This window comes from Lentinus tigrinus (genome assembly GCF_003813185.1).
Source record: "Lentinus tigrinus ALCF2SS1-7 unplaced genomic scaffold L226scaffold_14, whole genome shotgun sequence".
In the NCBI taxonomy this organism is placed as follows: domain Eukaryota; kingdom Fungi; phylum Basidiomycota; class Agaricomycetes; order Polyporales; family Polyporaceae; genus Lentinus; species Lentinus tigrinus.
In genome coordinates this window covers 230,354-255,209 of record NW_027137923.1, presented here as the reverse complement: position 1 = coordinate 255,209, position 24,856 = coordinate 230,354, and the positions used below count along the sequence as shown (strand labels likewise).

General features: G+C 57.5%; 11 protein-coding genes across 11 annotated transcripts; 3 read left to right on the top strand and 8 right to left on the bottom strand.

Moving 5' to 3' along the window:
• Positions 1-438: 438 nt before the first annotated feature.
• Positions 439-1,182, bottom strand: L226DRAFT_435587 (uncharacterized protein; the record flags this gene model as incomplete). The annotated part of the gene is made up of 1 exon (XM_067674748.1): positions 439-1,182. A coding segment is annotated over one exon (744 nt), but the record flags the coding sequence as incomplete, so codon positions are not given.
• Positions 1,183-3,588: 2,406 nt separating this feature from the next.
• Positions 3,589-4,808, top strand: L226DRAFT_509315 (uncharacterized protein). Its single transcript, XM_067678212.1, has 4 exons — positions 3,589-3,624; positions 3,674-3,733; positions 3,790-3,961; positions 4,025-4,808. The coding sequence occupies exons 1-4, from the start codon at positions 3,607-3,609 to the stop codon at positions 4,573-4,575; spliced, it is 801 nt and encodes a 266-aa protein (XP_067534738.1). The 5' UTR covers positions 3,589-3,606; the 3' UTR covers positions 4,576-4,808.
• A 1,231-nt stretch (positions 4,809-6,039) lies between these two features.
• L226DRAFT_571623 (uncharacterized protein) lies at positions 6,040-6,966 on the bottom strand (the record flags this gene model as incomplete). Its single annotated transcript, XM_067684576.1, has 2 exons — positions 6,040-6,599; positions 6,672-6,966. The coding sequence occupies 2 exons, from the start codon at positions 6,964-6,966 to the stop codon at positions 6,040-6,042; spliced, it is 855 nt and encodes a 284-aa protein (XP_067534737.1).
• Positions 6,967-7,735: 769 nt separating this feature from the next.
• Positions 7,736-10,615, bottom strand: L226DRAFT_535635 (uncharacterized protein). The gene is made up of 7 exons (XM_067680952.1): positions 10,430-10,615; positions 10,284-10,364; positions 9,822-9,897; positions 9,659-9,770; positions 9,426-9,600; positions 8,403-9,370; positions 7,736-8,334 (listed from the first exon to the last, which is right to left on the bottom strand). The coding sequence occupies exons 1-7, from the start codon at positions 10,472-10,474 to the stop codon at positions 8,139-8,141; spliced, it is 1,653 nt and encodes a 550-aa protein (XP_067534736.1). The 5' UTR covers positions 10,475-10,615; the 3' UTR covers positions 7,736-8,138.
• Positions 10,616-11,726: 1,111 nt separating this feature from the next.
• L226DRAFT_613557 (uncharacterized protein) lies at positions 11,727-13,816 on the bottom strand. Its single transcript, XM_067686523.1, has 3 exons — positions 13,609-13,816; positions 13,469-13,540; positions 11,727-13,409 (listed from the first exon to the last, which is right to left on the bottom strand). The coding sequence occupies exons 1-3, from the start codon at positions 13,738-13,740 to the stop codon at positions 11,778-11,780; spliced, it is 1,836 nt and encodes a 611-aa protein (XP_067534735.1). The 5' UTR covers positions 13,741-13,816; the 3' UTR covers positions 11,727-11,777.
• A 697-nt stretch (positions 13,817-14,513) lies between these two features.
• On the bottom strand, positions 14,514-15,705 carry L226DRAFT_546097 (mitochondrial glyco protein; the record flags this gene model as incomplete). The annotated part of the gene is made up of 7 exons (XM_067682395.1): positions 14,514-14,561; positions 14,630-14,746; positions 14,802-14,954; positions 15,016-15,163; positions 15,224-15,282; positions 15,351-15,463; positions 15,540-15,705. 7 exons carry the CDS (start codon positions 15,703-15,705, stop codon positions 14,514-14,516), a joined length of 804 nt encoding a protein of 267 aa, XP_067534734.1.
• An 898-nt stretch (positions 15,706-16,603) lies between these two features.
• Positions 16,604-18,179, bottom strand: L226DRAFT_523529 (uncharacterized protein; the record flags this gene model as incomplete). Its single annotated transcript, XM_067678822.1, has 4 exons — positions 16,604-17,253; positions 17,301-17,469; positions 17,847-17,920; positions 17,984-18,179. The coding sequence occupies 4 exons, from the start codon at positions 18,177-18,179 to the stop codon at positions 16,604-16,606; spliced, it is 1,089 nt and encodes a 362-aa protein (XP_067534733.1).
• A 121-nt stretch (positions 18,180-18,300) lies between these two features.
• On the bottom strand, positions 18,301-19,180 carry L226DRAFT_84217 (uncharacterized protein). The gene is made up of 2 exons (XM_067687282.1): positions 18,665-19,180; positions 18,301-18,354 (listed from the first exon to the last, which is right to left on the bottom strand). The coding sequence occupies exon 1, from the start codon at positions 19,084-19,086 to the stop codon at positions 18,784-18,786; it is 303 nt and encodes a 100-aa protein (XP_067534732.1). The 5' UTR covers positions 19,087-19,180; the 3' UTR covers positions 18,301-18,354; positions 18,665-18,783.
• A 693-nt stretch (positions 19,181-19,873) lies between these two features.
• On the top strand, positions 19,874-20,571 carry L226DRAFT_535630 (uncharacterized protein). The gene has a single exon (XM_067680951.1). The coding sequence runs from the start codon at positions 20,049-20,051 to the stop codon at positions 20,496-20,498; it is 450 nt and encodes a 149-aa protein (XP_067534731.1). The 5' UTR covers positions 19,874-20,048; the 3' UTR covers positions 20,499-20,571.
• Positions 20,572-20,719: 148 nt separating this feature from the next.
• Positions 20,720-23,077, top strand: L226DRAFT_613554 (uncharacterized protein). The gene is made up of 3 exons (XM_067686522.1): positions 20,720-21,104; positions 21,184-21,255; positions 21,315-23,077. Exons 1-3 carry the CDS (start codon positions 20,952-20,954, stop codon positions 22,887-22,889), a joined length of 1,800 nt encoding a protein of 599 aa, XP_067534730.1. The 5' UTR covers positions 20,720-20,951; the 3' UTR covers positions 22,890-23,077.
• On the bottom strand, positions 22,948-24,625 carry L226DRAFT_535628 (uncharacterized protein). The gene is made up of 4 exons (XM_067680950.1): positions 24,572-24,625; positions 23,701-24,518; positions 23,182-23,642; positions 22,948-23,124 (listed from the first exon to the last, which is right to left on the bottom strand). The coding sequence occupies exons 2-3, from the start codon at positions 24,500-24,502 to the stop codon at positions 23,212-23,214; spliced, it is 1,233 nt and encodes a 410-aa protein (XP_067534729.1). The 5' UTR covers positions 24,503-24,518; positions 24,572-24,625; the 3' UTR covers positions 22,948-23,124; positions 23,182-23,211.
• Positions 24,626-24,856: the final 231 nt, after the last annotated feature.

Here is a 24,856-nt window from a genome sequence, read left to right as displayed (position 1 = left end):
CGAGGGGGTGGCAGGAGTTCGTCCCTGTTGACGAGCCTTCTCTGCACGACGTTGACGGACACGGACGTCGATGTCGGCGGTGACAGTGATAAGCTCCTCGAGCGTCCCGGTGGGGCGAGCGGTGTGCACCAACTCGTCCTTGATCGCGTCGGAGAGGTGATCGTAGAACCGGTCTCGAAGGTCTGCTCCGGAGTATCCAGTGCGACCAGCCAGTTCGTTGAACCGGGCAGCGTATTCGGGGACGGTGAGGGAGCCCTGCCAGAGCTTCCGAAGGCGCTCCTTCGCATCGACGGCCTCGTCCACTGACTCGAAGCGAGCCTTGAACTGCTGTCGGAACTCGTTCCAGTCGTTGTTGAACGGGGTGTGGCCCAGAGTTAGCTCCTCCATGGCCGGAGTAGCCCACAGAGCGGCATCGTCTTGCATGTACGAGAGGACCGTGCGGATCCACTGGTCATTCCGAGGTCCTAACGCATTCCCGGCGGCATCGACGTGGTTGAGGGATGCGCCTTGCGTCATGGCCCACATCGTGAAGGCGGCTAGGAAGCGACGTGCCTCTCCACCCTGTTCTCCCTTGAACGGAGCGGGCTTCTGCACAGCCTTGCCTGAGCTAGTAGTTGCGGTAGCAGCGGCGAGTTGCGTCATGGATTGTGTGAGGAGGGTCATGGACTGAAGGAGAAGTTGTGTGGGATCGGGGGGTTGTGCGGGAGCAGCCTGCGCGGCTTGTGCAGGTTGTTGGGCTTGGGCAGGTTGAGCAACCTGTGGATTGGCCGGGGGGGCCGCCGTTGGGTTCGGGGCACCCTGCTGCGGTTGGTGCGTCATCACGGGTGGCGCTGACGGTGGACGGGATGGGATAGTCAGGGGTGATGGGGGTAAGGCGATGAGGGCAGCGACCTCTAGTTCGTCGGAGGGGGTACTCGGAAGAGGGGAGTGTGTGGTTGGGGACTCTGCAGCGGGAGAGTCGGGGACGGGGATGAACTCGTCGGAGTAGGCTTGTTGATTGATTCGATCGGGGCGATCGTGACGGTTGGGGCAAGGGTTCTGCTCACAGGAGTCCCAGTACCAGGCGTTGTCCTCTGGATCTCTCCGTCGATGGACGTGTTCTTGATCAATGGTATCCCAGGCGTGCTGTCTGCCGGTGCAGTCCAGGGTGGGGGGCGTAGATGTCGGGCGATGGGGACACTCTTTTCAGAGGGTCAGCACCGGGGGAAGATCTCGACCTAATGTCGCGGCGACTAGACGCGTAGACACCAGGCGTCGATCGGCGACGACCTGAGGGGCGAGCGGCGAGGAGCCGAAAGAGCAATGAGATGGATAGAAGAGGTGATGAACTCGATGGAGGACAAAGTGATGACCGGCACGAAGGCACAAAGTCGACGATAGCTAGTCTTCAAGCGCACTGCGACAGACTAGTCCCAATGACCAGGTTATACATTAGCACGGAGAGGGGGAAGAGTACAGGGGGTAGATACACACCTAGTCCCAATGACCAGGAGGTCGAGATGGGGACTAGGTAAGCGCTGAGGGGGGCCTTATATACTACTCTGCTCTAGAGAATCACGTGCCAGTGCAAGACAATCACGTGCTAGTGGAAGGGGATCACATGGGAAGGGGAACGAGGCTGCGCGGGTGGAAGACAAAAGGGCGGGAAAACACATGGTAAAGGGGATGTAACTGCGGGAATGAAGCATACGGTCACGGGAACGGAGCATGAGGTCACGGGAATGGGGTTCAGGGGATCCAAAAAGGGGGTGTCCAAGATAGGAAAGGGTCTGAAAGAGGAAACTGGAACTTCCAGGAGGGGCGAAAAAGGGGGTGCTGGTCCACAGACCGTGACAGTATGTGTAAAGAGTTGGGTCTGGCTTGACTCCAATGGGTGCCTCGGGTCCTACGTCCGCACCCTGCGGAGGTTCAGCTCTCTTGGTCGAGGAGTCGACAACAGGAGGTACATTGAGGGCCCTGGACACCGCTTCAGCTTTTCGCCGGTTCCTATACGCGATAGGACAGAAGACACACCATCGTTGATCAGGCCTGGATCAGCGTTTGCGGCAATCGTAGACGGTGCGTCTACGACTTTCTTGCCTTTCGCACTTGGAGCATTGACGCAAGTGTCAGCTATACCGCGCTGGATGCACCGTTCACAGGGCCTGCGCTCGCTGCACTTCCTGCTCGCATGGCGGCACGAGACGCACTACACCCATAAGCCATGAGTGTCAGCGATGGTGTGGCTACGACCTATTGCCCACTTACGGCAATCCTCACGGCTGGAGGACGAGGCCCCTTGGTCGCCAAGGGTTGTGTCACAGGCGTCCCCAAGTACGATGATGAGGCAGCTTTCAGCGAGAGCTCAGTGCACCATGTAATGTCCGATACAGGAGAAATGATAACTCACCTGACTGCAGATACTGGATGGGGATTCCAACTTCATGCGGTCGAAAGGGTGAGCGACGCAAGTGCACCGTCGGGATGAAGAAGTACTCCCTGTCCATGGACATTGGGTGGTGGTGGTCACTGAGCCGCAGAGAGTTGCCCAAAGTGTTGAGAGCTAGAGCTGGACGAGGTATCGGCTGCGGGTTCCACAGGGATGGTGTTGGGGTGCTCACAGCCCTTGGTGGCTTATTTATCTTCTAAAGCATTGAGCGCGACTGAGCCTCCGCTTGATATTGTCGCAAGCACTCAAGCGTGCCTTTCAAAAAGCACTGCAAAGAAAGTATTCTTTCTCCGGATAGCAAAGAATCAGAGATCAAGTTACTGAAAGTAAGGAATTTATTGAACCTAAAACTTTACCTGTAACACCCTTATACTTCCCATGAAAGGCCTACAAGCAACTCCAACTTGCCTAAATGAGACTTTCCTCGAAGTTTACTTACTCCACAAATGTGGAATATCTGACCTCGTGAAACTGAATGATGCTAACGTTTCCGCGGGGTATTGGTCAGGAGGAAAGGATGCTCCCGTTGTAGTGAAGTGAGTGAAGTGCATCCTATTATAGCTTTCTATATGGAAGGGATGCACTTTCTATATGGAAGGTACTTTCCCATGAACTGCAGGTACTCTTCGGGGGGTGTGTCCGAAGTGGTCGGGACTGGTCACCCACACCACTTAAGTACTTAAGCTTCACGGCGTCCATCCAAACAAATCGGGACCGGGGAAGCTCCGCCATTCCAAGGGTGTGTCCAAAGTGGTCGGGACTGGTCCCCCAGACCACTTCAGCCCTAACCCCATGAGCCAGATAGACGCTCACACACTCGCGCTCAAAGGACGTGCACGTGCATGATAAGATGAGATAAGACCAGATAAGATGGGATAAGATGAACGATCCTGGCGGCGACCCTGGGTAGGTTTTTGGCGCCTTAGAAGCGCCGGGCGGCCACCCTTGGAATGACCACCTTGCCTCGGGGATCCTGGGTAGGTTTTTGGCGCCTTAGAAGCGCCGGGCGGCCACCCTTGGAATGACCACCTTGCCTGGGGGACCAGTCCCGACCACTTTGGACACACCATGACTTTCCAAACTGGGCGGACCTCGGGTGTTGCTCCGGCATATCCCGAGCCGGCAGCCCCTGCAGGCGTCATGCGCGTCTATGAGGGCCTCGCAAACAATCATACTCGATGCTCAGGTTACTTGCGGTACGTCTCAGGTCAACCTAGAAATTACAAGTTCTCAACGGCGGCATAGAGCAGGAGGGGCTTGGCGGCGGCTGCGGTTGCGGTGGGCGTGCATGAGGCACGCGATAAGGTGCGTTTCCTAGTGCTGTCTCTAATGTGTCTGCCTCACCGGAAGGGTTTTTCTAGCTGCCCATCTACCCCATTCCGGAACCCGAGGTCGTCTTGGTCGAGACACCGTCCGAACTTGAGAAGCAGATTGGCGTTGCACGCCGCGCGCTGACGGACACGTACCTCGACGCGCACGCGAGAGTGCAGACAGTGGTGTCACGATGGATTGGCGTAGAGCAGGCAGTTGAAAGTGCGTCGTATACTTTTTCTTTCATCTCACTGAAACCTAAACGCGGCCATTCACTACGTTCAGATAGAGTCAAGTCGCTCGTCGCCCCCGACGAACCCCTCACCCCGGGCATCCTCTACGTCGGCGTCGCAACTCTCACCGGCTCCGTCCTCGCACGCAACCGTATATTCTGGCGACTCACGCTCCCTCCTGCGCTCCTCATCCTCTCCCTCAACCACTTCCTCCCCAAGACGTCACACAATGTCTCGTCCTACCTTGGCTCGCTCGAGGAGACGCACTTCCCGACTCTCGCCGAGAAGCACGAGATCGCGAAGGCGCACAGCGCGATGACGTGGGAGCGCGTCAAGGATGCGACGCAGAACGGTCGTGAGACGTTCTCCGAGGGCGTTGCGAACCTCGTTGGGAAGGTCGAGGAGACGACGGGCTTGAAGTTGCGCGAGACGCTGGGCTGGCGGCGGGCGCAGGTCCAGTCTCAGGCGGAGGTTCGTGCGAAGGAGGTGGTCCGGAGTGCCGAAGAGTCTGCGCAGGTGGCCAAGGCTGTTGTAGAGGAGAAGGCAGAGGAGGTCAAGGAGATCGTGGAGGAGAAGGGCAAGGAAGTGAAGCGATTGGTATAGTCGCTTGTCTCTGTTACATCGCTACTGGAGCACCTCCGTGCGCTGCTTCCGGAAGTCGTTTTCCCATGGCTGACAAAATCTTACTTGCGACTTCCAGCAAGAAGCTTTGGACAGGGTTTGGTGATGCTCTCGTGCCGTTAGTGCTCAAGCTTCGACACCCATGGACGCACTGGACATACCGAGTGCCTGTACGTAGTGCATTCCCATGTTGAATCCACCTTTCTTTGATCCGATTGTGAGTGATGAACTTCGTGAAGAACGGGTCGATAGGGTCACCGCATGTGCGTGCCGGTCCTAGCAACTTGTAGAGTTTCCTCATGAGAGTGTATTTGCCACACGAAAGCGGTGCTTGAACCAAACGGATGGGGTAGCCCTACATCATGAGGTTGGCCCAATGTAGATTGGAAGCTCCGCCATTCCAAGGGTGTAGAGTACATATATGCGCTCTCTCTCTCAAACCACCAACGTCGAGGCATTGAGTAAGACAATTTAACACATCAATACATGCTCATAAGTTTTGCAGCTTCATACATTATAAGCTCCCTTAGACCCGTGCTACGTTTTATGGAGACATCGACACTAGGCCCGGTGCCCGAGATGAGTGCCACACGTTCTCATTGGATTCCCTTCATGAACACGTGTCATACACCTCATTGCTGACCAGGATGAAAAGCCACCTCGGCCCTCTATGTTCCTGCTCGTCATGAGGCTGGTCTTGTGTGGTCGGCGCAGCCGGGTCCGGTGCGATTCATGCATCCTAACGCCGCTCTACTTGTGTAAACGCCGCGTCGCCGCTGTCAAGAACCACTTCTGCGTCGCCGCTCCTGCCCAATGCAGACCGACCATCTTGGTTCTCGTTCTCACCGGCAGGCTTTACAATACGCAACGGCGATAATCCTGACCGCCCGCTGTCGGCTGACGGGCTTCAAGCTCGCTCCGCATGCGCTATCCCATCTGCCAACTATCCCAGCGGTCCGCATGCGGCGACGCTCGCCGCACCTTGCGCCGCCACCGAAGCCTTCCAAACCGCACGGCTAACTCACATCCGGCCGCCCGTGTGCCTCCTGGCCTGGTGCCGTGCGTGCAGTAACGTACTCGACAAGATATCCAACGATCAGTGTCCTCGGCTGCTTGCCACTGCCTCTGCTTCCGACCGTCTGACGTCCACCTTCCATGCGTCCCTGCGCAGTGCCCAACCTCGCCGCACTGTCAAAGCCTGTCGCCGCAAACCACACGCACGCAAGTTATGCACACCGGTACCGTATCGAACGATTGGTTGACATTATCATCACTATCCTACCGTACAATTACGCTCCCGCCGCCTCCCAACCCCAACTTCCACCAGCAAGCGGCGAGAGGCAGCGGCGCATTCCCGTCATAATTTCCGATTCTTCCAAAGGTCCAACTCCCGCATCACACACGCATGCAACACAGCGTTCGCCACTCGAGAGGCGGCACTTCCGCTCACACAGGAGCAGCAGCGACGAGCGGCGCCGCCCTCCAGCTGCGGCTCTGGCTCTCGAACCCGAGCACGTTCCGGCTCCCGTCGAGCGGCCCCGCGGGCCACCCCCAGCCCGCCCCGTACGCGTTCGCGTGGCGCCGGCGCCGGTCCTCGATAGAGTCGGCGGGCACGCGCGTCTTGAGGCTCGCGTTCGGGGCCTTGCGGCCCGAGCGGCGGCGGCGCTGCTGCTGCTCCGCCTTCTTCTGAGGCTGGGTTTGGGTTGGGCCATCGAGAGGCTTAGCGGCAGGTGCGGGGGAGGACGAGGGAGAAGGAGAGGACTTGGGGTTGCGGTTGGAGGACGAGGACTTGCGGGTCATGAAGGGGATGTGGGCGTCGAGTTGGGCACGTTGGGAGGGCGAGAGGGCGGTGGAGGAAGAAGGAGCGTGTGCGAGCGCGAGCAGCTCGGTGAGTGCATAAACTCGGGGTATCTTGGATGAGTCTTGGGGTATATTCTCGTCGGTGCGAGTGGTGAGTGGGGTGAGAGGGGTGATGGGAGACTTGGGCGAGCGAGGCGCGTCGAATGCTGCAGGTGCGTGGCCAATTGTCAGTTCCGCGCTCGAGGATTGGCTGACAGTCGCAGAATCTGAACACGTACCATTGGCATGATAATGACGCTCACGCGCGGGGAGAGGAGAGACGGAGCGCGCCCGGGAGGCGGACGGCCCCTTGGAGCGCGCACGGCGCGGGTTGGGCGAGAGGAACGCGCTGGAGTCGCGGAAGAACGACGAAGGCGCGGACGTCGCAGAGGACGCGGATGGGTTCCGCCTGTGCACAGGTACGTACAAGCCCGTTTGGTGATGCGTCGAGTCGCCGGGGAGGGAGCGCGCCACGTTGGATGCGGCGGGCTGGGCCCGGGTGCGCGAGGACGAGATGGCGATGGGGCTCGACATGGTGTTCAAACGTTCAAACTTGTGGGAGATTGTACGACGAGGGCGAGGAGTACGAGCGGGTCGTTGAGCAAGAGCACAGCTGAAGCGGTGAGTACTTCGAGGTTTCTTGTCAAGAGCGAACTCGACTTGGGGCGGGATGGGGAGAAAACATGGCTGCCGCGCCCGCGCAGTTCTTATACCGCGCGCGGAGGAGGCGCGTCATCGACTCATCGTCGACGTGGCGAGACCAGGACAATCCGACACACACCTGCTCAGTCACCGCATGCGCGACGACGAGTGGCGTAGGTTCTCGGAGGGTAGCGAATGTTCTCGAGCCGTTCCGTATCTGGGTGCTTCTGGATTGCCTCTCCTGGCTAGTGCCTTGTGGCTGTGCGCATGACTGTGCCTCGAGCCTCGCCCCCGATATCTGGATCGTGACTGAGCGCTCGTAGCTGCGTCAGCTAGGACTCCTTGCGGCTTGTGGATTGCGAAGACTCGGTGCGGGATGACAAGGATGTCCAAGTCGCCATCCTTGCGGATGCGCTTACAGATATCACTTGTCGGTGTGAAAGGACCCATCGACACCGGCGTGCAGTTTGCGAGTTCGTCCGGCAACTATCCAGTACTCGTGAGTTCCCGGGCAGCAGTGCTATCTGCACCCCAATCTGCATCTCCACACTATCCGCCGGAGTCCGCACGCTATTAGTGGTACTGCACTGCGCGTGTACACAGGGATTCGGGAAGGCGGACGGAGGTGGACGGGTCGACTCCACGTCGATCTAAGTATAAGTATGTCCGGAGGTTCCAGCAGTGCGGCAAGCGATTCGAAGAGCGACTGGGTACATTACACTGGGATATACAGATACAAAGCTCGCCAAGTTCGAGTATATGAGTACGAGTGATAATGGGGTGCGTACGTGTCTATCAATCAAATCAACCGTGCAAGCAATGACCCCACGGGACCCGTGCTAATGCATAACCATGCTGTCCGCAAACGGCAGAGTCTACAAATGTATACTTACGTACGTGTATCGGTATCGGTATCGGTATCGACCAACAAATGGCAATAGCAATGATTCACGAACAACAATGATAATGCATTCTCCCCCAGCCCAGGTGGAGAGAGATGAAAAGCACAAAAACACCGTGATGAAAACAACACAAGAGAGAGACAGGATACGACTACCTACAGGCTACAATTTGGAGAGAATGAGCCCGATGACGACGAAGATGATCGTCGACGGCGGGGTAACGGCGCAATACGACCAGAAGATCGTCCGGCTGATGAGCCTCTCGAACGCGTCCCCGGACGCGGCCTGCGTGATCTGCGCAAGCGTGAGCGCAGGCGGCGAAGCGATGAGCAGCACGTTCGACACCACGAACACCGGGCTATAACGGTCACGTCAGCACAACGAGTCAACTCACACCACCAAGAGCAAAGAAAAGAAAACACGCACTCATCAAACACCTTCTGCAAGTCGTACTTTGTCGACAGCACCATCAACGGCAGCAGCACGAGCGGCGTGATGATCATGCGCGACATAATCGCCACAACGACCGTCTTCGTCTCGCCCGGGCGTGCCTCCTTCGCCGCCGACGCCCCCAGCGCCCGCGCGCTGCCCTTGCCCTTCATGCTCTTCATCGAGAACATCTCCCGCACGCTGTCGAACAGCGACGCCCGCGACGCGCTCCGTGCCACCTGCTGCCGACTGTGCTCGGGCAGCCGCTCGTCCCGCCCGCGCCGCGCCTTCTCCTCGGGGTCTGGCGGCGTGTAGAAGTACGCGCCGAGGACGACGAGCGTGATGGGGATGGAGCAGTCTCCGGCTGAGGCGATGGCGTTCTTGACGGGGGGCAGGTGCTCCTCGAGTGCGTGCTGTAGGGGACGGATGCAGGCGACGATGAGAGAGGCGATCGCGGCCCAGAGCGGAACGGTCATGAACTCCCGGAAGCCCTTCCAGAATTTGTGTACGCGGTGCTTGAGGCGGCGCACGCGCGACTGGAACTTGGAGGTAGAGGGCTCGGTGCGTGTCCGACGACCCGCAGGGAGATCCTCCTCGTCGTCGTCTTCCTCGTCGTCCTCGTACTCCGTTGTCGTGCCGGAACTTGACGCCTGGGGCAACAGTGTAGTGCGCGTGCTCGGGGTGTTGGGGAACGAGTAGAAGAACTTGCGACCGCTCACTTCCTCGACAGACACGTTGGGATTGAGCTTTCCCTGGGTTACGGTCTGCGAGTCCTCTGAGGCAATGGAGGGCGTAGAGACGTTTTGGTGGCGCAACAGCTGCTCCTCCGCAGCCGACGGCGGGAACGGTACCTCGCCAGGGCTGACCAAGGGACTGGCTTCGCCAGCTTCGGCGACCTCAGCTTCGGTCTCGATAGACTCCGGATCTGCTTGTGACAGCAGACGCACGCCGTAGCTCCAACGGACCTAGTATGAATGAGAACGTTGCATAAATGGTGCACCAATGTGATTGAACACTTACCACCATGCCTAGGGTCGAGTACAATACAAGGTAGGTCAGAGCTCGGCCGACCATGGCATCATTGTTGTCATCATCCTCCCACTTCAGACCAGGAACAGTGACGACAAGACTCTGCATGAGCGCGATAGGCAGAGAGTTAGAGTTCATGAACATGGACGAGGCGATAGCGAATGATCTGATAAAGCAAGTCAGCCATAATGAACGTATAGATTACACAAAGCTTCAGGACCAACCTTTGTGACTTCTTGAGCCGCATGAGACTGCCGAAGATGTAAGCGACTATCGCGGAGACCACCGTAGTGAGCACGAAGAAGATAGGTATGATCCATAGCTCGCGCAGTTTCGCTATCAATCGATTCAGCGAGGTGTATTCACGCAACGACGCGGACCACGTACCTGGTGACAGGAAGAACGCGACCTTGGAGAAGAGCAGGGATGGCGTGAATATCGAGACATTGAGGCGGTTGAGTTTCTACCGGATTGGCTGTGTTAGCCTATGTCTGTGGTTTTTCAGGAGTGGGTTTTCAGGAAAAACGCTACCGGGGCGCAGCAGCAGCGAAGCAGATCGCCGGCGCAGTAGGGAGTATGCCCGCAGCCATCAAACGCGAGGTGGAGCAATACTCGACGCAGGTTTCCCACTGCACCTCGCATGACGTTCGTGTCGGTGGTGCGGTCCAGTGTCTGCGGCGGCGGTACCTAGCCTACTCTGGCAGATGAACGCAATGTCCTGATGGTCGCTCAACTTGCACAGAGTAACCCAGTAGTTTCCTGGCGTATGCTGTGCTCTTGCGCCTCGCAGCGTCTGCTCCACACTTGCCCCATCGCGAAACAGTAGTCCCCGAAAGGAATGGAACGTACCTTCTGCGTTGCCCTATCGAGAACACCCTTCCTGGCAAGGATGTAGCCCGCAAAACATATGAGGAAGACCTCAAGGATAGACTGCAGCAAACGGCGGGGGGAATGTCAGCGTCCATATGCCCCAGATTGGTCCGGAGCGTGCCTACTTCAAAGGTAGTCTTGAGAAGAGGCCCGATAGGAGTCACAGCCATGCAAAACGCGTGAAGTCGTGACAGAGAGAATCAGCAAGGGGGAGAGTAACGCAAAGGAGATAGTGAAAGCAAGAGACAAGCCGCGGCGGCGGAGGGAGGAGGGCGGGGGAGGAGGCAGGAGGCGAAGGTATGCAGAGCTTGTGTCATAGTTAACGGATCTGTGGCGTCTCTCGGAGGAGTCCAATCTCCAGATACGCGCCTCAGTCCAGCCAGCTTCGGGGCCGGCCCTGAAGCCTGTCCGCCAATCGGGTGCCGTTCCGAGGATCTCCGCCGCAGCCCGGCCGATAAGATAACGGCGCACGTTCCTTCCCTCAGAGATCTGGCCACCGTCTCTTGCACTCTTCAGCCTCATCTCGTCCGCTGGCAAGCATCGAGGCTCCTGTTGTGGTCGTACACGCCAGGAGCTCCGTCTCTCTTCCGCACTAGCACCCACGTTCAGGCAAGCGGAACGCAGGGAAGATGTCGTGAGCTGAGCTTGGTGACACCTGCCAAGCGCGCACCGCCATACTGCCAAGTAACCTCCGCACTCTTGACTGCCTCGCGAAGCCTTTGGTACCGCAAAGCTGTTCCTTCCTTCGGGGTGCCCAGAGTACCTTGTACGATGGCAATACAGGGAGCTCTCGCTTAGGGCACCCATCGGAGGCTGCTGCTGTACTGTGACATCATCGAAAACCGTCACCGGGGCTGCGCGTAACCACAGCTTGGTCTCGTGGAGGAGAAGAGTGAGTGTATTCGTCCGAGGGCCTGCCGTATTTGACAGGGAGAAGCTCATCGTATGTGCCAAGGTTGTGGAGTTGTGTGGACCATCGACACCGAGAGCTTCGCGGCAGCGAACCGCGGTGTCAACAACGACAATTGGACGTCAGTCTTGGCACTATAACCTGAGGACGGCATACGCACTTCCTGAAGAGGCAGAAAGTCGGGGTGATCTCATGATCACTCTGCACCATGTCAACGTCAGCTGTGGGGGTAGGAACGGGATTCACTCGACGACGTCAATTCCCCGGATGACCTAGCACCACAAGCGGAAGCGAATATTATGCTGGCATGGGACCGTCGTTTGTGCGTATGCGTACTCACGAGGTTGAATCTGGACGGTCGTTCATCGGACCATCTCTTGAAGATGACGAAAACGGCACTGCCATTACAACGCTACACGAACGAGATGTTCCCTAGGTTCAAACTAGCTGTGGTTCGGGGGGTAAGATGACGCATATTATAGCACTGGCGACAAGGCTAACCGAGAACCGAGACTACCAAAGGGCGTCAGTCACTGATCCCATCCGCTGGGGTCGACTCGACATCACCGCTCGGACCGTGATGGACCCTCCCCCGGGAACATGTCCGAGTTAATGGTCTCCGCATCCCATTGCTCAGGGAGAGCCTTGCACGACAGCCCTTTCAAGACCTGGTCCTCCGTCCAGGTATCGTGGGTATCCTCGCTCCCGTCATCGAGACCACTGTCAGCCTCTGCAGAGTTGTCTGATGCGTCGTCGGATATCCACGACGTCGTGTCTTCATCTTCACTCTCAGGGACGAAGTCCGAATCATTACTCTGATCATCCGATTCAGGGTGTCCGGGCCACACGTCACCTTCTTTCTCCTGCACCAACCACAAAGTCTGCACGATACATGCATCGTGGACACGCACAGTGCGTACTTCGTCGTCGCCGGAGAGCGCAGCTGGATGGCAGATCCTCGGAAGGTCGGTGTGGCCGTAGTAGGAGAGGTAGCGGGCATTCGTTCCAAGCACGGGGAACTTCTCCCTCTTCGCTCCGCTCTTCCTGTGGTATTTGTCGTATCTTGCGAAGGAGTCCACAAGCTTCTCTTGGGTGACCACCGGACCCCGCCAACTCTCTGTTAGCCAGATGTCCAGGTATCGGAGGTGGAGAAGAGGCTGACGGGCGCGGTGCAGCACGAACAGTACCTCAACGACATCAAATGCATGACACACGACCAGATGCTCGACCATAGGACACGTCTCCGCGAGAGACCGAAGGTCCGTGAGATGGTTAGAATTGGGAAGCTGCGAGTCAAAGTTGTTGCAGTTGATATATGTGAGGCGTCCGCCGTGAGCCTCCAGGAAGGAGAGCGGGATGCTGTCGGACTTCGTCAACGTGAGAGACCTCAGGTTCGGCATCTTGCAGGACGAGGTCACCCAATCGGTGAAGATCTCGCATCGTGTGCTAAACTGAAGTTCGCAAAGAAGGGGCAGAGACAACGTAGGCAGCGTTGACAGCTCGACGTCGTCTTCCGGGGGAGTTCTAAAGTCGAGGAGCTCTAGTTTGAGCGACAAGAGCTGCTTCGTTTCGAAGAGGATGTGGTAGAGCTCGACGATCGCCAATCGCGACTTCCTGTCAAGCGGAAGTTCGAGATGACGGAGGTTCGCTATCGGTCCTTTCCGTACGAGGCTGCGCAGCGATTCCTGTGACATCCAGCCGATGTCCAGCGAAGAACCCGGCAGCCGCCACATGCCACTGCTATAACTCATGTGAGGGGCCACGGTGAACGACTGAACGGCCGTGCACCGCCGCAAGACGAACCGCAGGTCTTCGAGCACCACATCCGAGAAAGGGTTAAGGATGGCACAGTCGTGGAGCGCAATGTGCTTCACGTGCCTCGCAAAGTCATACCCGACGTTTGTCTCCGAGAGTGTGCGTGCAAACGCAGTGATCTGTCCCATGCGACGGAGGACGACGCGGTTATAGAGCACCCGCGTGGCGGGCTCCCACCATGCCTTGCAGACCAGCGTCAGTCCCTTCTGGAAGCGTATGTGGTCCATCCATGGACTACGGGGGCCTAGGACGATGTCGGGTTTGTGCTCGTACGGCGGGGAAACCGCGACGAGCGCATCGAGAATCGCAGCGATGATATCTGATGGGAGCTCCTGAGTCCGAGGTCCGGATAACCTCACGCTGTCGACGCGAGGTATGAACTGCCAGCACAGATCGTCAACATTGGAATCATGATAATCGCGAGAAGAACTTGAACAACCTCGGTTTGACGTATGAAGAAGCCGAGAGCTTTCCTACGTTCTACGTTCTCCTTCCGCAGCGTGTGCAGTTCCTGCACAACAAAGCAATGAGTGAGCGACATGGCAGTGGCACCGCTACCCCTGAGATAGCGAGACGTACGGGCATCAAGGCATTCAGGCCGTCTACCTCATCTTGCAGTCGGGCCTTGTCTGCGCGAAGGGCGGCAAGCTCCTGAGCAATGTCGGCAAGGGGCCGACGTATCAGTTCCGTGACCACGGTGTCGTGTTGCATGTCGCGTATAGAGCGACACACGGACTGCAATGAGAGTCTGGTCGTGCCGAGGTGTTGGATTGCGACTGTACCACGGACACGGTGAAGGACAATTGATTGGTGGTTCAAACGTTCAGGGTTGAGTTTGACAGAAGATCGGCGTCACGCACAGTGCCCACGTGGCCGCTGCCACCGTTGACTTTGCCTCGGTCGCCCAGCTCATGAACCTCTCCAACCAGTTGCTAGCGCTATGCTGTTCGGTACAGAATACAAAGTGTCATACTGACAACTAACTGGTGCGATATGACGAGGACAAGTGGTGAAAGAGCGTATCTTCGGATGCCAGGTTGGCAAAGGTGGATTGGCGTAAAGGCAAGCCCGAAGCTCAGAAGATGATCGGGGTATGTACAGTCATCTACCTGTCCTCGACACACTCGACATTCTTGCTTGACTGTGTCGCAACGACATACGCCGATTTTCCTGTGGCGCCACAGTCCACCTGCCTCTGGCGACTTGGCTTGCAGCCACAGTAACAGTACAGCGTTTGAAAACATCCGCACTTCCGGTGTTGCGGCGAGAGCCGACAGCCAATGGGCCACTCTGACTATGAGTTGATTCCACACCATTAATTGATGAGGATCTACGAGGAGGGTGTGTATTAGGCATGGCTGTCGTACGTATGCATCAACATTAGCGGTAAATTTTGGACGGGCGTGATACGGGGAGCAAGTAGGAGGTAGACGCAAGAGTCAGGTCCACTAAGACAGACAGACGGGCAGCAAGGAGCAGTGAACTCATGCGTCGACAAACTCCCTGACGTTCTTGAGCCAGCTGACGTACTCCTGTAGAATGGGCAGAATGCGTCAGCACCTCGAGAGGAGCGCACGCAACGGTAGACAGGATGACGTACCTTCTGCTCCTTGTACTCAGCGTACTCGGGCACGAAGTATGCGAGGTTCGAGTCGATGCCGCGCTCGGCCAAGAACTTATCGAACTCGTCCTGCAGCGAGATGTCGAGAGTCTCGAACTATGAGATGCAGATGGTCAGCAACTGGGACGCGCGTGACGTCATCGCTGCATACCTGAGGGCCGATGTAGAATCCCCTACGCTTCCAGTCCGCCTCGGCGGTGAGTTCGGTCCCAACCTTGCCGTCGCTGTAGAACGAGATGTTGTCGATCACGAACGTACCCTCCTGGCACATCGCGTCGATCGTCAGCGCACCAGGGGTGGAGGGCTGGAGCAATCATAGGATGAATTTCAGTTCGGTCGACGCTTATGAGAGATAGACAACATACCTTGGTGAAAGAGAACGAGCAACGGAGAGGGTAGGAGTGGATGGGGGCCTCAGGGTCCTCAGCACTCTCCTCAGCGGCCTCCTCACCCTCCTCAAACTCAGCCTCCTGCTCCGACTGGAGGTCACCAATGGAGAAGATCAACCGAATGCTGAAAAGACGGAAGACCTCTCAGTACTAAGGATTAGATAAGTTCTGCCAAGACACGTACTCTTCGTTGCCAAACTTGCGGACCAACGTGACCTCATCAAGTCCAGGGGTGTCCTGGAGCTAAAAACGTGCCCGTGGAAGATGAGCCTTCCAAAAGGACACAAGGAGGATGATGCAAACACACTCACCGACCAGGGGCTGTTCTTCTTGAAGTTCGTCAAGAACTCGGGCTCCTCAGCGGGAGTAGCCTCCTTCTCGTACTTCAGCTCCTCCGCGAGCCTCTGCGAGAGCGCAGCATCAGCTGTAAAATGACACTAATCAGTATCTCAGCAGCTTCCATTTGCCCGCGCACGGACGAAAATCACGAAGACACGCACATGCACCCTCACCGAGCCGACGCGCGGACACGGAGAACGTCCTCGATGCGACAGGCACAACGCGGGCAGCCAGCGCGGAACGCGCGACAGAGCGGGTCGCCGCACGGGCAGCGAGCGAGCGGGACGACGAGGCGGTGAGCTGGCGGAGAGCACGGAGAGCAGACATGGTGGAGGTAGTGAGCAGAGCTGGGAAACACGGACGAGGCGAGGATGCGCTGGAAAGATTCGCCTGGAGCGCACGCGGGGTCTCGCCCCTGTTCGGGGTGTCCCGGGTCTTTGTTTGGCAGCAGCCTCCGATCCAAACAACCGCTTCGCAAGTCCACCATGGGCGCTTTGTCCGTATGATGTTCGATCTAACTCCAACCGGCGCATTCTACAACGCTTTTTATTTCATCTTGACCATGACAGTAAACTGAATGTGTGCTAGAAGTAGCCATGAGACCACAAGCATACAAACGTACTTGACACCTTCGAAGCCATATAGGTAATACGTACAACACTAACCAACAACAGCAAGAAACCCAAGGGGTAAGCATAGACGGACGCGAATAATTGAATCAGAACTGGACTAGACGCGCGCCAGCCATCACCATCTATGTGAGTATCGCCTACACTAATCGTACACAACGTACACATAGCGAAACCAATCTGCAGCTTTCTGGCCAACAATAGTCCTCCAACAGCAGTACCCCGCCCACGCACGACTACGGCCACGTAAAAACTTCGCGTGGAAGTGATACGAGGACGCTCGCTCGAGCTGCAGGTACACAGTTGGTAACACAATTGGTGCCCAAAGAACTAGCAGATAGGTTCAGCGCCGTGCCGAAGCCGAGACGCGAACTGTGTGGAGATCGGGTTCGGGAAACAGGAAGGGAACCGAAACAGAGACTTGGACTGGAACAGAGGAACAGCGTATACAAAACATTGGGGATAGGAACGACGAGAGCGGGGGCGAACGCAGGAGGTGGCTTTCATTGCTGTACAAATCGACGAGGGAGACATTGTTCGAGGAGACCATCAGCGACCCGACGTGGAAGACGACATAGGACTCCATTCCACTGGGATCACATCGCCGCCATGAGTGGGCGCGGCTCTGGCCCGCTGAATGCAGTGACGGGCGGGTTGGTCTCGACGTGCCCCGGGTACGCCGCCGGGGTAGCTTGGGGCGGCTGGGATTGGGGCTGGGGCTGCTGCTCCTTGTCGACGGCACCCACGGTAGCGGGGGCAGTCGCGCCGTTGGCTGGCTGCTGTGTCGCATCCGGGGGCGATTCTTTGCTCTTCTTGGCGGCACGGGAGCTTTCATCGCCGTTCTTGCCCCGCGACCGCTTCTTGCCCTTGCTTGCGTCCGGCGAGGTCGCACCATTTGTGGCCGCCGACGTTGGCGCGGACGCTGAGGTGTCAGCCTTCGCAGCACCGTTCGGCGACGCTGCCATGGGAGCAGGCACGAGGGGCGGGTACGGCATTGGAGGTGCACCAGGGTACGCGCCATACGGGTAGCCATAAAGAGCTGGGGTAGGGTAGAATGGTTGAGGAGGTGCGCCATTGGGAGGAGAGCCGTCAGAGTGCTGCGCGTCTGGTGGCGCGGGGACGTAACCCATGGGCGGCGGGTACATGTATGGGAAGGGATAGCCTTCCGGAGGCACGGGGTAACCAGGAGGAGGCGGAGGTACAGGAGCTGCTTGCTGCTCCCCACCTTCGACCGCTGAAGGGAGCTCTATCGGTGTGTAAGCAGACATTAATGGGATGCGTAAGGGAGCCAACCTTCTCCACTAGCTGTTCTGTTTTTGCGCTTGTAAGGACCGCGCTTGATGCCTTTCTTGCGCTCCTTGCGCACTCCGTCGATACAGGTCTCCGCGAGACCATACTTAATGCAGCGCTCGCATGGCCGTGCCTCGTCACAGCGCTTGCATGCGCTCGCGCAGTTTGTACACTGTAAAGATAATGAGCACGTCATCCACGAGAGAACGAGAGCCCCGAGTAACGAAGGGAGCGTAAAGTCTCCGATCAGTCAACGAGCAGAAGCCTCGTTCCTCTCGATACAATGTATCTCCTTCTATGCCATCCCGCCTGTCCACATGACGCCAGCTGCGACGTTCAGGGCAAGTTCCACCGTGAAGATTTCCACCCAAACCACGGTAGAGCAGGCCTCGCCTGCCGGACAGGGGAAGCTCGTGTGCGACGAAGACACCGGCACTCCTGACACCGGTCGGCGTTACCGCCAGCATGACGCAATGCGAGAAAGGCCGGGGAGTGAGGCACCTTGCGCACTCTATGTGGGGGAAGGATGACGAACGGAGCATTACTCACCGCCATCTTAACCTGCTTCCTCTTCTGCTTTGGGGGTGGTTGCGGCGCTGGTACGCCTGTAGGGTACGGATACCCTGAGATGGCAGAGGGAGACGATCTCAATCGGCTGGACAGGATCGCAGAGTATGGAAACGCACCTGGCGCCGAGGGTGGGAGGACGTAGAACATCCCAGGAGGAGGTGGAGGCACTGCCATGTAGAAGGGCGCGACGGCGGGCGGAGCCGTGCCATTGGGCGCATTGGGGTCATGGTGTGCAGGGTCTGGCGGAACAGAGTACGCATAGAATGGCGGATAGCCGGGAGGTGGTGGTGGGTAGTGACCAGCGTAGGGCATCGGGGGGTAGTGGGGCATGGGGGGCGGTGGTTGGGGTGCCTCTTGTGGGCTCGACGACGTAGATGGGGACGACTTTGACTGATCAGCGGACATGTTCTGTTCCTAGACGCGATGTACGATGAGATTGGACAGAATTGGTCCAACGACGGGGGCGGGAGGGTTGTCGTCGTGAGACCTGGCGGGGCGGGCGGTGGTTAGTCATCGTCGTCGACATCGAGCAGCGTCGCGCAGGGCAGCAAGCAGGGTTGGGGAGAGACAATGTATACACACGGCCGTCGACTGCTATGGTCAGGTAGCGGAGCAGGCGGCGAGGAGGGACACATCTCACTCCGACTCAAATCGATGTTTCCGAATCGTCGCCGCCAGAACTGCCCGACGGCTGCTGAGACTCGCCCACGATCGCCGACTTCGCTCTCCGCCGTGGCCCCGCTGCCCATGCTGTCCCCGCCATGCACTCCGACGCATCCCAGAACACTGAGACTCACCTGTGGCTTCCGCGGAATAGCTGGCAGACGCAGCGGGTGTGAGGATTGATGTTAGGAGAGTCCGAAGAGGCCCACGTGGGAATTAACAAGCACAAGCTCAGAGCCAACCGCCCGGGCGCCTAGTGGTCGACCGCCTTGTCCAGCGCCGCGCAGGGGGCCATCTGCACCTGCGTCCCGCCGCAGTCTACGCTAGCTGTCTCGCGCACGTCGAGGTCGGGAAGAGAAGAACAGAGGTCAGCGTCTCGTGGCGTGTGTGCGGGTTGTGCTGGTGCTGATTCTTGGGAACCTAGCAGGCCAGATGTGTCGGAGACTGTAGGACCGCCCGAGGGGCGTGCAGAATTCTCAGCAGGGGGGCAGCGTCTGCTCAATGCACGAGTTCTTGTGCTCCGCCCCAACTGCTGCCACTGGGCGGTTTTCCCCATCTCTGGCACCCACGGTATGTCAAAGATCGATCTTCAAGAACCGCCCAGGCGCTCAACTCTCCTCGGAGTCAGGATATTCGCGGCTACGACGCTCCTCACGCCGACCTATCTTCCCAGGCGTCGACCTTAATAGACACCGGCACCTCTGCTAGTCGTCCCCTTTGCCGGCACTCTCCACAGGACAGCGTATGCTACAACATGGATTTCCCGCATCGTGGGTCGTCGGGGACCCTTTTGGATGGCCTCTTCCCTGTCAGCGGCCTGTCCAACGCAATCTCGTCCAGGAACTCTTCATGAGCATCGAGGAGATCATGGGAATGCGCGGTTTATCTGCGCGCCTTGGCGTTTCTCCGTTCGTGCGCGGGACATTACCTAACCACAGACCTGAACTATCATATAATTCTGGTCCAGCGACCTGCCCCCGGCCTTCGAAGCGAGGATCATGCGCACGCCCTTCGAACTCGATGTCATAGACGGCGTCACTGGATTCCCTCACACATTATGTTTCGGCGATACAGGTCTTCTGGCTAGACTTTGGACGCATGACACACGTATATACACCTCATGGTCGAGCAGCCAGCGCCCACATACCTCATCTCACCCAGGCTTCTCTCCCGCCGGCAGCCAGGAACCCCAGGAACCCGCGTCCCAGGACCCAGCGTATGCCAGCAGTGCCCCGTAAATCTGTGCCTTGGATGAATTCCGTTGATGCAGATTGTATGTCAGATCGCGCGGTTATCCCCGCTCACGATCGCAGGTCCCATCGGCTCGATCGCTGTATGTATGTCGGGCACGGTATCTGCGCAACTAACACAGCATGCGCGCGAATCTTCCCGGTGCATTCATCGGCGCCCTTTTCATCGCTCCACCGTTCTCACCAGGCTTGCAGTACAGGCCCTTCGATTTCTCGGGAAGGTCGTTAAGTCCTTCATACCTCCGCCTCAGTATCGCCGAGTTATCTGATGGTGACTTACCCCCTGTATTACGACAGATTCAAGGCACGACTGGCTGGCTCGACTCTGTCTCGTAATAATTGCCACCTCTCCGTCTCCCCTGGCCGGCATTCGGCCTCATCCTCTGCTCTACATCTGTCTCGCGCCCTGCTCATTACGTCGACCGCTCTCTCAGTTTTTGCTACCGTGCCCGTACTAGCTACCTCTCGAGCTCTGCAGTGCCCTTCGACGGAGGACAACCGCTCTGTCAGGGCCGCGGCATCGTATGGCTCCGCATTCCCGGCCACTTGGTCCGCTCAAGAGACTACGATCCCTTCGCTCACTGACAACGATTCAAACGACTACATCCCCCGATCATCTTCTTGGCATCGAATGGCTCCACTTTATGCCCATCCAGCTTTGCCAACCTGGCATCTAGGATGCTCTCTTTCACCACTTGTCCTCGTCATATCGCACTAGCTAGGCCGCATCCGCCATGTACTTGTACGTAAAGCGGTCTATCCCTCCTTCGATACCAAGTTCCTTCCTCCTGTTGCGCGTCGGGCGTGATACCCAGTTGGTCCTCGAGGCCATCCTGGCTGTTAGACTGGGTATGTAATACGTCCAGGCGTTATTTGTCAGTATGACTCCTTGTATCCTGTACCAAACGACATGTACTGGTAATCGGACAAAGAAGTTGATGAGCTGGGCAACGAGGCAAAGTCAGTGGCTGCCGCGGCCACGTGGGCACTGGGCCGTGGGCGTGACGGCGGCGTCGCCGATCCAGCTCCGTTTCCTGAGCCTCTGCCAAACTCTGATCCTAAACCACCCAACCACGAATTCATTGTCCTTCACCGCCCACAGTTGCAATCTAACACTTCAGCACCAAGACTCTAGTTGCAGTTGCAGTCAGTAGGCCACTCTGTAGGCGACATGCAACACGACGCAGTCGTCACGGAACTCGTATGTCGGCCGCTCGCCGACATTGCTCGAGAGATTGCGGCCCTTCGCGCAGACAAGAAACGACTGCAAGATGAGAAAGCGGGGTTGCAGCGCGAGTTAGAGAGTCTGAACGCCTTGATGCCCGTACGTCTCGCTATTTCAGGGGTGGCCGCGGTGCCACTGCATGGCGGCGCCCGCTCACTCATTGTTTGTTGTGCCACAGGAACTGCACGCACTACGGAAAGAGAAGGTAGAACATAAGAAAGCCCTCGGCTTCTTCATGCGCCAAACCGAGGTTGTTCAGTTTCTTCCCGCGATGATCATGATTCCGATATTGACGATTCGTACTGGCAGTTCGTACCTCGTGTCGACAGCGTGAGGTTATCCGGACCTCGGACTCAGGAGCTCCCATCGGATATCATCGCTGCGATTCTCGATGCGCTGATCGTGGTTTCCCCGCCGTACGAGCACAAACCCGACATCATCCTAGGCCCCCGCAGTCCATGGATGGACCGCATACGCTTCCAGAAAGGACTGACGCTGGTATGCAAGGCATGGTGGGAGCCCGCCACGCGAGTCCTTTATAACCGCGTCGTCCTCCGTCGCATGGGCCAAATCGCTGCCTTCGCTCGCACCCTCTCCGAGGCACACAGCGCGTACGACTTTGGGAGGCACGTGAAGCATATCGCGCTCCACGACTGTGCCATCCTTCGGTCGTTCTCGGACGTGGTGCTTGAAGACCTGCGGTTCATTCTGCGGCGGTGCACGGCCGTTCGGTCCTTCACCATGGCCCCTCACATGAACTATAGCGGCGGCCAGTGGCAGTTGCCGGGTTCTTCGCTGGACATCAGCTGGATGTCTCCGGGATCGCTGCGTGGTCTCATGCAGGAAGGACCGATAGCGAACCTCCGTCATCTCGAACTTCCGCTTAACAAGAAGTCGCGTTTGGCAGTTGTCGAGCTCTACCACGTCCTCTTCGAGACCAAGCAGCTCTTGTCGCTCAAACTAGAGCCCCTCCACTTCACAATTCCTCTAGAAGAAGATCCGTCCGTCGAGCTGTCAACGCTGCCCATGCTGTCTCTACCACTTCTATGCGAACTTCAGTTCAGCACCCAATGCAGATTTTTCACCAATTGGTTGATTTCGTCCTGTCAAATGCCGAAGCTGACGTCTCTCGCCTTGATCGACTCCGTCAGCGTCCCTCGCTCCCTCCTGCAAGCCCACGGCAGCCACCTCACATATCTCAATCACTACCCATCGTATAGTGACTATCACAGCTCATTCCTCCGTACTCGCAATGGTATCCAGGTCTTCGATTCTCTCTCGGAGACATGTCCGATGATCGAGCATCTGGCAGTCTCTGCATCGGACCTCTTTGAGGCACTGGTCGAGTTAAACCGCTCCCCTCGGCCTCTTCTCCACCTCCGATACCTGGACGTCTGGCTGATCGGGCGTGAGTCGCGCACTGCAGAGAAACTTGTGGGGCCCTTCGTAATTTTCGCAGACTTCGACAGATACGACATGAAGAGCGGAGCGAATAGGGAGAAGTTCCCCGCGCTTGGAACAAATGCCCGCTACCTCTCCTACTATGGCCACAGCGACCTTCCGAGGATCTGCCATCCAACTGCGCTCTCCGGAGACGAAAAAGTACGCACTGTGTGCGTCCACGATAAATGCGTTGTGCAGACTTCGTGGTTGGTGCAGGAGAAACAAGACTTGTGGCCCGGACACCCGGCGGATGTCCGTTATGGTTCGGACTTTGTCCCTGAGAGTGAAGACGGAGACAGGACGTGGATATCCGACGACGCGTCAGAAATTTCTGAAGCGGCTGACAGAGGTCTCGATGACGGGAGCGAGGATGACCACGATACTTGGACGGAGGACCAGGTCTTGGAAGGGCCGGAGTGTAAGGCTCTTCCTGAACAATGAGAGTTGGAGACGATAAACTCGGACGTGTTCCTGTGGAGGGTCCAATCACGGTCCCAATGGTGATGTCGAGTCGAACCAAGCGGATGCCCGATACGTCCCGTTACGAGAGAATCATCTCAATTATGTAGTTCAAACACCCGTGATTTCACTTCTTGTCTACTTGTGCAAAATCCCATTCATCTCCGCATTATCGAGGTCATGTCGGCGTCAAGTTGCTTTCAATTTCTAAGAACTTCTGCCGTGTGTATTCAGTAATGCACCTCAACTTGTATCGTTCGCAGACTTTGCTCACCTGTCAGCGAACAACCACTGACGCTTTCGCTCATGTAGTCGTGGTGCGAAGTAGCCCCGAATCATGCAGACGCGGCAATAACTTCGGGGCAAGAGTGGCGCATTCAACCGCGTACGTCGATTCTATTTCTAGCACGACGGCCTCGAGCTCTGGGAACCGACGCGGCTTGTCTTCCAAGATCGCCTTCTCCATGGCCTCCGTATGGGCCGCAGCGGCGTCTCCCTGTCCCTGTGCGAGGTCTGTGCCGATGTTCCCGAAGAGCCTCAGGGTGATGGTGCGGACGGACGGGGGAAGTAGCAGTAAGATGTCGGCGAATGTACCAAAGAGAGACTTGCTGAGCGAGTCCGAGTCCTGCGCAGTGTAGCCGGAGAGATAGTACGGGTATGGGGCGTGGAGAACGAATGTCTCGAGTTGAGTGCATGACGACAGTTGGAGATCGTCCCAACGGTCAGCTGGGGAGACTAGAACACGCCGGTTTAGTGTGGGCTGGCACTGAGAGCACATAAGTAGACCACGCACTCACTTGCTCAAGCAGAACAAGCCCGAGCAGGTTCAGTTTGAACTTGGTGATGTTCTCTCCGACGTCGCGGATGAGGGCGCCTGTAGGGACGAGCGATTCAAAGCTATCGCATGTGAACTCCATAGAGAGCAGGCAGCCGGGCACCATGCTCCCTCGCAATAGCTCCAAGAGACCGGTGGGACTGGGCTCGTGCAGGCGTTTCTGTGCGCCTAGCCTCAGGTTCCGGATCCGAATGCATCGGCGTGAAGAGGCCGCATCACTGACGGGATGAGCGCGACCCATCGTGTCTCGTATGAACATTGTTTTGAAGGTGTCAATCTCGCATAGCGAGAGGATCTCCAGCAGGTGAGACGGGTCGTCCTGGATTTCGCAGTGATTGATGATCACAGTCTGCAGCTTGAATGGCGGGGAACGACGGCCGTCCGTGAGGGGCTCTACGGGTGGCAGACCCATCGGTGTGGACGCAAACCGAGTTAACTCCAGCGACAATCTCTCTAGGACGGGTAACCGGGAGAGTAGAGCGCGGATGAGGCTTGCATAAAGCGTCGACCAGTTGCGTAGCCAGAGGTGCTTGACGCAAGCAGCGATGTTCGGATGCGATTCTAGGAACGTGGTGATATGCATGGGCGACAGCTCTCCGCCCTTCAGCGTCGGCTGGAAGGTAGAGAATAGATGGGGGAGGGTTGCGATGCGCCATGACTTGGACAAGAGGGAGCAGGCTCGGAGAGCATATTCGCGCTTCCGGAAGTTGAGAAGGATCAGATCAATGAGTTCTGGAGGCAGATCTTCTATGATCGCCATTGCCTAGCCACAAAACCTGCAAGGCGATCAGATCTGCACGCAAGACCTTACAAATCGGAGCGAACTCACTTTGATAGGCTTGGATGTAGGTCTGTGGTGGACGTAGACTGAGGTAGACTGAGATGAACGCTTTGAACGCTATCAGGGATGAGTATATACATATATGAACGTTCAGCGCTCAGCCCGCACCAATTCCACGAGGCAAAGCTGAAACACGGCCGCGACGCGACGGGCGGCGAAGCGATGACGCATGGCAAACTCACTGTTAAGGCCCTCTCTTCAGTCTCCGCGTCGCATCTGCACATCAAGAACCATGAATAAATGTATGGTCGTCTGCACGAAGAGAAGGCAAGG